At 39.0% G+C, this 12,422-nt stretch overlaps 1 protein-coding gene across 2 annotated transcripts in view; it reads right to left on the bottom strand.

Annotated features, from left to right (window-relative positions):
• Window positions 1–12,422, bottom strand: part of LOC124381863 (retinoic acid receptor beta-like) — a 106,996-nt gene that overhangs the window by 41,505 nt on the left and 53,069 nt on the right. For both annotated transcript variants that reach the window (XM_046843742.1, XM_046843743.1), the window contains one exon: window positions 2,262–2,410. In XM_046843742.1, coding sequence (XP_046699698.1) covers window positions 2,262–2,410 — 149 coding nt within the window. The remainder of the gene's footprint in view (window positions 1–2,261; window positions 2,411–12,422) is intronic.

Genomic DNA, 12,422 nt, shown 5'->3' with positions numbered 1-12,422 from the left:
GACCACCATGTGGACAAATGCACAAATGTCATGCTGGAGACGTCCTACACAATTGTGTGCTCAAAGTTTTAGAAAAAAAATCCCGTCTGGGTGGAAAAGTTGTCCGAATACTTTTGACCAGACAGTAAATGTGTATTCATATAATATCTATAGTAACAACACGTTAACTAAAATACACTCAATCAGACAGCGGACAAATGGCGTCCTAATGCGGAACGACAGCATGTCATCATGATGAAACGATAAGTGCTTCCTGATGTAATGCTTCACAATTCCATCTCTCTCTCTCTCTCTCTCTCTCTCTCTCTCTCTCTCTCTCGCTCCGAATAGGAAAAGAAAGACATCTGCCCCCAGCACCAGTCTGCACAGAGACACATAGATGACACAGAAAGGCTGTATAATCCACTTTCTAATCCTGTCAAGTCACTGTTGCTGAAATCAGAACGCCAATTCGGCATAAATCCTGCTATTTTTATCTTCCTCTTTCTTTCCTCCCTCTTTCACTTTGTTCCATCCTTCACATCATGATCTTCCTCTCCCTCGTTTCGAGCGGGGATCGAGAGCGCTAATCATTATTGTATTAGTCATATTCTATAAAATATATATTTTTATTGCTCAAATAAAAACGACTCCTGAAAGAGACTGAGAGAGAGAGAAAGAGAGAGAAAGAGAGAGAAGGGGGGGGGCAAAAAGACAAAAATAAAAAGGTAGATAGATAGATAGATAGATAGATAGATAGATAGATAGATAGATAGATAGATAGATAGATAGATAGATAGATAGGTAGATAGGTAGGTAGTGTTGGTGATGATAGTGCTGGTGGTGGAGTAGATGGTGTTGATGGTGTTGATGTTGGTGTTGATGGTGTTGGTGTTGATAGGGGTATTCATGGTGTTGATGAAATCCTCGACTTCTTCCCTCTCAGATATTGAGATTCCAGCATGTCTATCCCGGGGTCGCGACCTCACACACAGACGTCTCACTACTAAACTATCAGCGTCTATTATCCTCCGATGTCTAATGACACACGTTTCCACTGAGTTTTCTTTCCCGTTTCAATCTATTCTGTTTAATATGTGTTTGACCGCAGGCTTGTCGTCTGTGCTTCTGTTTCCAGCTACTGCTTGTAGTTTTGGTTTTTTTTAAATATCTGGCCTTTCCACAGGTCTGAGGCAGTAGTTCATAAGCTCACGCTGCAGCTCACAAAGCCCAATCATTTAATAATAAAAAAAAGCCTTGTAGCTGTGCACTCACACACACACACACACACACACACACACACACACACACACACACACACACACACACACACACACACACAAGTATGAAGGTTGGTGCAGCATGAATATTTAAAAACATCTTATAGGCATGAACATACAACAAGCATTTTGTTGAATTACACTATGACCCAAAGTATGTGGACACCTGATCATAACATCCCATTCCACATTTAGTCCCTATTTACTGTTATAATAACCTCCACTCTTTTGGGAAGATTTGTAGAGATTCATCCACTGATGTAGGTGAGAAGATCTGGGCTGCAGTCAGTGATTAATAGGGTCTTTAGCAGGAGACCTTCCACACCATTCCAATCTTCATGTGAACTATCTGCACCATATTGAATTGCAGAGCATCATATTGTATTTTTCCATTGAATCGCATTGTGTTTAATGGAATGGAAATCAGATCACTGCATCGGTATGGGGAAAATCGGATCGTATTGCATCGGAATCTGCTTCATGTGTATCTTTATCGTATCGTATCGTATCGTATCGTATCGTATCGTATCGTCGGGACTCAGTTATGGAGATGCACATCTCTATTAAATAATGCTTCCAAAACTTAGTGTGTATTAAATACGACTTTTAAAAATATGAAAGAAAAAAAACATGAAAGGAAAAACAATCTGACCTTGGTGTGACCTTGACCCTGCCTGGATTAATTATTGCACAAAAATAACACAATATAAATCCTTTAAAAGCCTTCACCCCTGCAATATCCCACTCATGTACATCTTAGACTGTGCAGCATAAGAGGAATAGAACGCCTCAGGAAGCGGTGTATTATGAGGATTTTCCTGTAGCAGATGCAGACAATGTCTGATTTTATTTTATACACTTAAACTTTGGGGAATAAAGAAGAAAAAAAAAAAGCAACGCCACAGCAAGACAACTTTCTTATGAAAATTTAAAAGGCAGGATTTTTGCCCCGAATGCTCGCTCCTGCTGCGGAGAACTCGAGCTCGATCGTGTTCGGCTTACCTTGCACCCCTCGCAGGCGCTAACGCCATAGTGGTACCCAGAGGATTTGTCCTGGCACACGAAGCAGGGTTTGTAGACGCGTGGAGGGGGAAGGGGCGAGGGTGGGCTGGGCACCAATTCCTCCGAACTACTGCTTTGTGTCTCGATGGCTGAGGGAAAAAAAACAACACAAAATTACACACAAAATAGGGATTACACAAAATCTACACAAGGCACTTTAAAAACATGTAGAACGAGTTTGTGAATATGTACCATGTTCATTTTTGTTTAATATGTAATTTATTTTGTTTCTACAATGTACTTCCAAAGGTACTGGAACACCTGACACAATTGGACTTGAACTTGCAGAACCAAACCATTTTTTGCGCAAAGTCAGCTCCATGAAGATATGCCTTATATAGGTTGGAAGTTGTGGAAGATCTCCTCCGGAGCTTTAAACCCTATTGAACACCTTTGGGATGAATGTGAATGCTGACTGCACCCCAGGCCTTCTCACCTTCTCACCTTCTCACCAGTACTTTACTAAACTAACACCCTTGTGAATTTTTACTTTTTTTAAATTTTAATTTTACTGAAAAATTATACATTTACATGAACATCAGCTTTAATTTTTATAGAAAATAACAAATTTTATGTCAGATGGAAAATTATACATTCATATAAACATCAGCTTTTAGTTAAATAGAACTTTAATGAAATAATTATAATATTTTTGAAAATTAAATATTTGATCTAAAATGGTTTTACCGAGGTTTATTTATTTATTATTTTTTATTCAACATAAATGAGCAGACCCACTGCAGTACCACTGCGGACCCCTGGTTAAAGACCCATGTTATAGCATATATTTTTTTAATAAAGTGCTAGAATATGTGTCATATATACAAATATTAAATAAAGTTTATATAAACCCATCTTTTATCTTAGATAAGATTAAATTTTTTTTATCATCTCATTGACCCTGTTTCAACTCAATAAACAGAATAAAAGCCGCGATGAACTACAACAAAAAAACGTCTAAAACAAAAGCAGACACAATAACGCGATGGGGAAAGAAAACGAATACTGAAGCAGTGTAAAGTGGTTCATTACAGGTCAGACCGTATCAGCAGACAAGGAGGCAACCTGATCACACCCCGAGCTTCAGGCTGAACAGATCAGATGATCGGATTACGCTGCTGTGAAGAGATCCTCAGAGAAGCTAAATTCACTTAGCCATGGCCCAGCGGATTAACTCACTGCTTTTACGCACAAACAAAATATAATTGTGTGTCCTGAAAAAACAAACCACGAGAAAAAAAATACACCACTACAAAAAACAACTACAAAATTAATCTAGGTACCAGCTACCAGTATTAGCTAATACAATATGACTACATTTAGTCATATATTATAATTTGTTACAATAAGTAAATATAATAATAAAAGCCAGAGTGGTGAAAAGAAAAATTACAATAATCCAATTATCGTGGAATTGCATTTATCACATAAGTAACGTTTGGCTGATTTTTTTTTTGAGTCTCTAATGGAGAGACTTGTAGGGAATTGTTTTTATGGCGTTTTATGTTGAAATAATGAAATTTATTAATAAAAATCGAATTTTTAATTATAAAATGAAGTAAAATGTTAATACAGTACAGGAAGTAAATAATTCAGTGTATCTTTAACTCTTTAATTTTACCGACTTTAACCGATAAAGAAGCAGAGAAACTACGCATAGGCTACTCGCTACTACAGAACTGTATACTGTACAGTACATGTACTCACTATAAATGTGATACAGTGAACTGTATTTCTACTAATTTATACAAAATTCATCTCGCTGTGTTCTCGCAAATGTTTTCTCTGTGTGTGTTTAAAGTGTGTGGGAGGATGATTTACAACTTAAACAATAAAAAAAAGCATTTTTGGGGTGGCGTCCGTTTATCGCGGGCGGTTTTGGAATGTAAACATCGCGATAAACGGGGGATTACTGTATTTTTAATTATAATTTTCACCTTAAAATAAATATCCAGGTTGAAAATTTCCACTGGGATCAACACAAAAGTTGTGTGAATTTACTGAAAGTACAAAAATGTAAAAAAAAAAAAAAAAACCTGCTTTAAACCACTGATGATAAATTCAGATATTATCTAAGGCTAATCTCTCAAACGTTAACTTGCATGCTAATCCATCTGACAAAACAAACTCACTCAAAACTAACTTTTCAGAGGTCACGAATTCGATCAAACTAACTCAGTTTATAATTAATCAATCTAGCAAAACAAAGCTAGAAGGATGCTAATAGCTAGCTAAAAACAGACATCTAAAATTAGCTGTGTTTTCGAGATGTTAGCTAGCATAGAAATTACTGTAGAAACTAACTAGCAGAATGCATGCTTTCACAATAGAAAGAACATGTGTGTGTGTGTGTGTGTGTGTGTGTGTGTGTGTGTGTGTGTGTGTGTGTTTAAATGTAGCTGTTTGTGAAAAAGTAAATGTCCTCACGATGATAGGACAGGGTCTAATCAAATGTCCCTGAAATCACTCAGTCCTCACAAAACATACATAGGTTTAACATAGTATTCATCACAATGTGTGTGTGTGTGTGTGTGTGTGTGTGTGTGTGTGTGTGTGTGTGTGTGTGTACAATCAGGTTTGCTAGTTCAGGCTGTATTAGCCTCAGGCAGAAGCAGAAATATCTCTCTAACTGTGTCTCAATTCTAACTGTTCTGGGAATGAAATCTGTTCCTGTAGAAGGGAACTATAGGACATTATACCTGAACTAAACATATACATTACAGAGGGAGAGAAAGAGGAAGTATGAAAGAAAGAGAGACAGCATTAGAAAGACAGACAGTATGAAAGAGAGAAAAAAGACAGAAAAGAGAGACAGACAGTAAGAGAGAGACAGACAGTAACAGAGAGAGACAGACAGTAAGAGAGACACAGACAGTAAGAGAGAGACCAACACTTTTGAGAGAGAGACAGAAAAACAGATAGAGTTTGTGAGAGACAGACAGTATAAAAGAAAGAGAGAGACACAGTACGAGAGACAGTTTGTAAAAACAAGAACAGTATAAAAGGAAGAGAGAGAGAGAGAGAGAGAGAGAGAGAGAGAGAGAGAGAGAGAGAGAGTATGAGAGACAGCGTGTGAGAGAGACACACAGTTTGTGTGAGAGACAGGCAGCATGAGAGAGAAATAAAAACAGTATAAGAGACAGACAGTATGGGAAGCAGACAGTTTGTCAGAGAAACTCACAACATGAAATAGAGAGACAGACAGTATAAGAGATACAAATGGAAAAGCAGTATAAAAGAGAAAAACAGAGAGATTGTGACAGGTAGACAGTATAGAAGAGAGAGAGACAGTTTGTTTGAGACAGACAGTATAAAAGAGACAGAGAGAGACAGTTTGTGAGAGACAGACAGTTTGTGAGAAAGCCACAGACAGACATTATAAAAGAGAGAGAGACAGTTTGTGAGAGACAGACAGTTTGTGGGAGACAGACAGTTCGTGAGAAAGCCACAGACAGACAGTATAACAGAGACAGAGAGACAGTTTGTGAGAGACAGACAGTTTGTGAGAGACAGACAGTTTGTGAGAAAGCCACAGACAGACAGTATAAAAGAGAGAGAGACAGTTTGTGAGAGACAGACAGTTTGTGGGAGACAGACAGTTCGTGAGAAAGCCACAGACAGACAGTTTAAAAGAGAGAGAGACAGTTTGTAAGAGACAGACAGTTTGTGAGAAAGCCACAGACAGACAGTATAAAAGAGAGAGAGACAGTTTGTAAGAGACAGACAGTTTGTGAGAAAGCCACAGACAGACAGTATAAAAGAGAGAGAGACCGTTTGGGAGAGAGAGACAGTTTGTGAGAGACAGACAGTTTGTGAGAAAGCCACAGACATACAGTATAAAAGAGAGAGACAGTTTGTGAGAGACATACAGTTTGTGAGAAAGCCACAGACATACAGTATAAAAGAGAGAGACAGTTTGTGAGAGACAGACAGTTTGTGAGAAAGCCACAGACAGACAGTATAAAAGATACAGAGAGAGAGAGACAGTTTGTGAGAGACAGACAGTTTGTGAAAAAAAGTCATAGACAGACATGTATAACAGAGACAGAGAGAGAGACAGTTTGTGAGAGACAGACAGTTTGTGAGAAAGCCACAGACAGACAGTATAACAGAGACAGACAGCATTTATAGAGCGATTCTGATGCCGATATTTGAGGCGTCTTTCCTTTATTTTATATAAAGACAGCTGAATGATGGAGACGTTCCACAGCTCCAGTGGGAAAATAAATATTTTTATCCTTCTTTTATCCAGTTTGTATTTGGGGCAAAAGTTTTCTGTCTCGTTAGTGAGGTTACAGGATTGCTTTGAATTAGGTTTTAGTCTATCTACACTAATCAGTGCAGACCAGCAGACGTTCATAGACATAGAAAAAATATATATATTTTTTCTTCCTGCAAGTTTAACAGCATTGAAACATAAATAGATGGACCGGGGTCGAGTGTGCGCCGTAATCCTGAACATGGATAATTCTCCGTGATGTATGGTGTCTTTTTCATTTCCTCTCGAAATTCCAGGTACTTCATGTCTCCTCTCTGTGAGGCGAGACCTCGACGTGACCCGGACACGTCAGACTTATTTCTCAGAATAAAAAGTGGGTTGAATATCAAAATGAATATTTAAATCAATCACTTGTGCTGATTGTAAAACCCTGGCAATAATAATAACAATAATAATAATAATAATTAACAGCTAGTATGTGAGAAAGCTGTTAGAAAACAAACAAGGAAATGAAGTTTTGCTGTATTGCGCCGTGGCTCGAGAAGCTCATTGTGGCTTCATCTCAGATCTCAGTCCAGATTTTATCTGAAGAAATAAATGCAGTTCGAGTCTCTAACTAAGTGCACATTGATTGTCCGAGGCTCTCATTGCTCACAGTCTCTATCTCTCTCTGTGTTGGGATTTCTTGCAGGAGACAGATAAACTGCAGTATCGATCTCGGGCATCGCCGCGCCCCTCCCTGACCCACGACTCCCAGAACCCGTGTTTCCTCAGAGTGAAACCTGATTGAATTAATGAAGGCAGGCGACCATCCGTTTTTATTAAAGTCGGGTCATACAGAGACCTGAAATGCTGGAAAATCCTCTCCATCTGGACACACAATGCTCACACGATGCTCAGGCATCCATTCTAATCACGAGAGACATGACGCACAGGGGGGGGGGTCAGAAGAGACGCTCCGTGTCAGAGGCAGTTTTAAAGGAGGCAAAAGCTTTTAATTCTTAACCATCAGCGATTCGTGAGTCAGGACTTCACGTGGTTCTGTTGTGTTCCGTAGTGCAGCTTCATGTTACACCTTCTGTTTTAGAGTGTGGACTACAAAAGAGAAGTGAGGCAGAGAGAGAGAGAGAGAGAGAGAGAGAGAGAGAGAGAGAGAGAGAGAGAGAGAGAGAGAAGGATGGAGAAAGACAAAATGAATGAGAGAATTAAACAGCATGAAAGAAAGAGACAGACACTGAGAGAGTAAGAGAAAGACAGTATGAGAGTAAGACAGTCAGGGTAAAGAAAAACACAAAAACAAAGAGAAATAGAGACAGACAGAGAGACAGAGAGAGAGAGAGACAGACAGACAAAACAAAGTAAAGAAGAGACACAAAAATCTAAGAAAAAGAGGCAGAGAGACAGTCAGAGTGAAAGAGAGACAGACAGTCAGAGAGAGAGAGAGAGAGAGAGAGAGAGCAAAAGAGAGAGAGAGAGAGAGTCAGAAAGAATGACAGAGACAGGCAGATATACAGACAGAATGAGAGAGAGACAGACAGAATGAGATTAAGAGGCAAACAGATAAAGTGAGACAGAAAGACAGACACACACACAGACAGAGTGAGAGAGATACAGAAAGACAGAGAGACAGAAAGAGCGAGAGAGAGAGAGTCAGACTGAGAGAGAGAGAGAGAGAGAGAGAGAGTCAGACTGAGAGAGAGAGAGAGAGAGAGAGAGAGTCAGACTGAGAGAGAGAAAGAGAGAGAGAGAGAGAGAGCTAGAGAGAGACAGACAGCTGATTTCTTTCTCTGTGCTGCTGTACATGTGAGACTGAGGGCAGTTGGACCACCTGTGGACAGATGGAGTGCAGAAAAAAAGCAGATGCACAGAGCGAAAAATTTTCTCCATTTTCTGGCCGATTAAACTCGGGCACAGTGAAGTGGCGACTCGAGCATGTTAACATCCACATGGCTGCTATTAGACGAACGCTGAAAGAACGAGAAACGAGAGAGAAAGCGAGGGGGAGGAAAAAGAGGCAGAGGAAAAAACATCTCATAGCTCGTCACGCTGAACCTCTAGCCTCTGGCTGAACTCTCTGTCAGGGTCAAGCAGGAAACACACACACACACACACACACACACACACACACACACACACACACACACACGCCCAATGCAAGTCATTCTTTCAATGGGGAGGAAAGCAAACTGAAACAGTGCAGACGACCTGTGTAACACACACACACACACACACACACACACACACGTGCACACACACAGCCGTCGTGGAGAACATCATACATCTGTTTGTTCACCTTTCCAAACGTCACCAAGGAAACCTCGATATAAACACCGTGATGAGATACACAGGAAAAGGACACGAGAAGTGTGAAGAAGGAAGGAACAAAGTGACGAGAGAGAGAGAGAGAGAGAGAGAGAGAGAGTGTGAGAGAGAGAGAGAGAGAGAGAGAGAGAGAGAGAGAAGCCACAGGCATTTCCTGTATCTCTCTGGAGGCTTTATGGGAGTGTGTTTTGTTAGCAGGAGATGTTTTAAGGAAGGTTCGCTGATTTCAGATTGATTAGAGTTGTGTTACACCCAGACGTCGTCTTCATTCGGAGCTCTTGTTCAAACTACACTGAACAGCTCTGCTCGACACCGGCGGGGGAAAAAAAAACACTTGTGTCCCTCTGGATTCAATCAGTGAGGCAACATGGCGCCAAAGTTTACCGAAAAGCTACATTGAATCAGATCCAGATTTTTCTCAGCGCTTGCTGTGTGTGGACGTTTCTCCGACACGGGCCTCAAACCTTCCTATAAAACAAAAAATCAAGCTAAAAATATAAATAATAAAAAAAAAAAATTTTTTTTAGACAAAACAATGGATCGACTTTTTCCAATTATATACATAATAAACTAGTAATTAAGTGGAAAGGAAAAAGTGGTTAGTTAGCTAAGTGGGTACGATCACCAGAAGGTCATGAGTTCAAATCCCGGCACTACTATAAGCTCTGGAATAAAGCATCTATCAAAATCCCGTGAATGTAAATATAAATGGATAAAAATGGCGTGCTTTGTTCCTTAGATTTCATGGATGAGCGCGGACTCTTCATCCATCACGGTCCAAAACATTCCTGTGAGGACAGAGTGTTCAGAGTGCTGTTTAGGACTTCATGGTGTTCTCATTAATCATAACCTCCGACTAGAAAAGAACCTCAGAATTCCTCCTGAGGAAGGTCTATCAGGATGCGGCGTCAGATCAACACATCTTGTATCTTGAAATAGACCCGTATCCTAGGCACAATTTGACCTCTACATGACCTCTACATGACCTCCTGATTCGATGGCCCTGTCCACCAACAGGTGCGAGACAGTTTCAAGTGTAAACCAACAGAGAGAAACCGGAGCCTGTTGTGAGGCTTTGGTGAGGTTTTCATCCTGGGAATTTTTTCCATTTGCGTTTAAAATCCGGCTGCCGAGCCGTTCGGACACGTCTGCTGTCTGTCTGTAACACACTGTATGGAAATCAAAGAGCACGAATGATCTGATGAAATTAAAAGAAAAAAGTTTTATCCAGACCTGCACTCAGCGCTAACGACCTCAAATCCTGCCCAAAGCTGCTTAAGCTTGGAGCAACAAGAACGAAAAAGACCTGCCTCTTTATACACTTTCACAAGATAAAAACAGGGATCATTTCTGACAAAAGTTTGTGGACACCTGAAACTAAGATCTATACAACCATCTTGAACATCCCATTCCACATTTAGTGCCTGTTTACTGTTATAAAAACCTCCATTCTTCTGGGAAAATGTTCCACTAGATTTTATTAGTTAGATTTTATTAGATTTTCCACATCTTCCATCCCATGGCTTCGTGCACTTCGTCATACAGGTTTGAGTTTTAGTCTCATCCACAGTGTCTATAAAATTGTGTGCTTCCAAGTTTGTGATATGGGTTTCGGAGAAGAAGCACATGCTGGGCGGAAATGGCGGGTGTCCCAATACTTTTGGAGACAGTGCGTATATTGTAGTCATTATGTCCTATTTACGTAACGCTGTATGTACGTTAAAGGTTGTGTAAGTGCATCGTGCTGGATTTATAATTAGATATTAAATATAAGCAATCCTGAGGTTTTCTTCAGACCCTGATGAGTTGATGAGACACCGTCCGAAATCAAAGCCCACATCTTTCTATTTAAACGTATAAAATAAAAAAGAGCGGCTCACGCAGCACAAAGAGTCTCATCTGAAGAACACAAAAGGGCTGAAAAACCGGTCAGCATTCTCTTATTCCAGTTCATTACACTACTGACAAATCCAAGCAGGGCTATATCAGAGCAATTTACCCCCGGACGCTCATGCCAAGGATTTTCTAATCCATTGAGATGCAAATAAAGGCTACTTAGGTGGCATAATTGGTCAAAGTGACGGGGAACGAGCACGTTTACTGCGATTTAATCATTCTTAACCACGACAAACAATAATACTGCGATAATATGCTGAGAAACGATGATTACAACACAGATAAGCAGGCAGTGATCTTATCTATCTATCTATCTATCTATCTATCTATCTATCTATCTATCTATCTATCTATCTATCTATCTATCTATCTATCTATCTATCTATCACATGATTGTCACGAGTTAACTCATTAAACACAAACGTAATCGCACATTTGTATCTGCATGCATAAATATTGATGCTTTATGCAAATGTATGTTAATTAGTAGTAAAACCAAACTCAACATAGTGCATGAAGACAAATTCCTGTAAATGTTTTACTGTGTTTTAAATGACGTAAATAATCAGGACACCAAACGGAACTGTTGCTATGTTTCCACACGGACGGTTTTAATCGCCGGATGTGTTGCATCATGGATGTTTTTGGTGCTCCATTTGAGACTTGTTTAGGGATTAAAAATCATTTTTGGGTCGAGTTTATTTATACATTTTTTTTATCTGAGTAAAGAAAGGACACCGTGAATAAATGTGTTGCATTAAAGGTATTAATTTCGTGACGTGTTCATTTTGACAGCCCTGATATACTGTATATATATATATATATACATATTTATGTTATTTGAGCAATCAAACGATGGCTTCAGAAATATTAAGTAAACAACACACACACACACACACACACACACACACACACACACACACACACACACACACAAACATATTATTGTTCTTGTAAGGATTTTAAAAAATTACCTTCCTATCATTCTATAAAAATCCCAAATTCTACAAACACAAACACCGTAATCTCTCCTACACACACACACACACACACACACACACACACACACACACACACACACACACACACACACACACAATATAGTTTACATCTTCAATCCTGCACATTTTGTAATTGATCAATGCTATGTTAAAACACACACGTGTAGAAAAAATTGCTCTCATATCTGATGCCCTGATGTTACACATTGAGTGCATTTCGTGTGTTTCATAAATTAATACGTGTTGAAATTAATGTGAAAAAAATAAATGAATTATACGGGGGATATGTGTCTAGTAGTCACCAAACACTTAATTAGAACAGATTCGAATTTTAATATTAATTTTTTATTATTAATAAATAAAAAGCATCATTGTGAGCTTTTAATCTCCAAAAATAATCAATAAATTATAATCATTTTTACCATAATACCATTTTATTTTATAATAAATAATTATTATATATTACACCAACTTCACCATATCAATAAAATAAAATTAATTAATTAATAAAAATAATTATTAATCAAATGTTTGCCGATATTAAAATTAGCCACCATCAACTACGGGTCATTGATGAAACCGCATTCCTGCATAACGTCTAGACTGAATGTCTACAGCGTACAGGAGGAACGGGTTGTCCAGCTGTGAGAGAATGGTGGTCTT

This window comes from Silurus meridionalis, chromosome 29, assembly GCF_014805685.1.
Source record: "Silurus meridionalis isolate SWU-2019-XX chromosome 29, ASM1480568v1, whole genome shotgun sequence".
NCBI classification, from domain to species: Eukaryota; Metazoa; Chordata; class Actinopteri; order Siluriformes; family Siluridae; genus Silurus; species Silurus meridionalis.
Note: the sequence above shows the minus strand (reverse complement) of the source record. Positions and strands in the feature narration are given on the sequence as shown.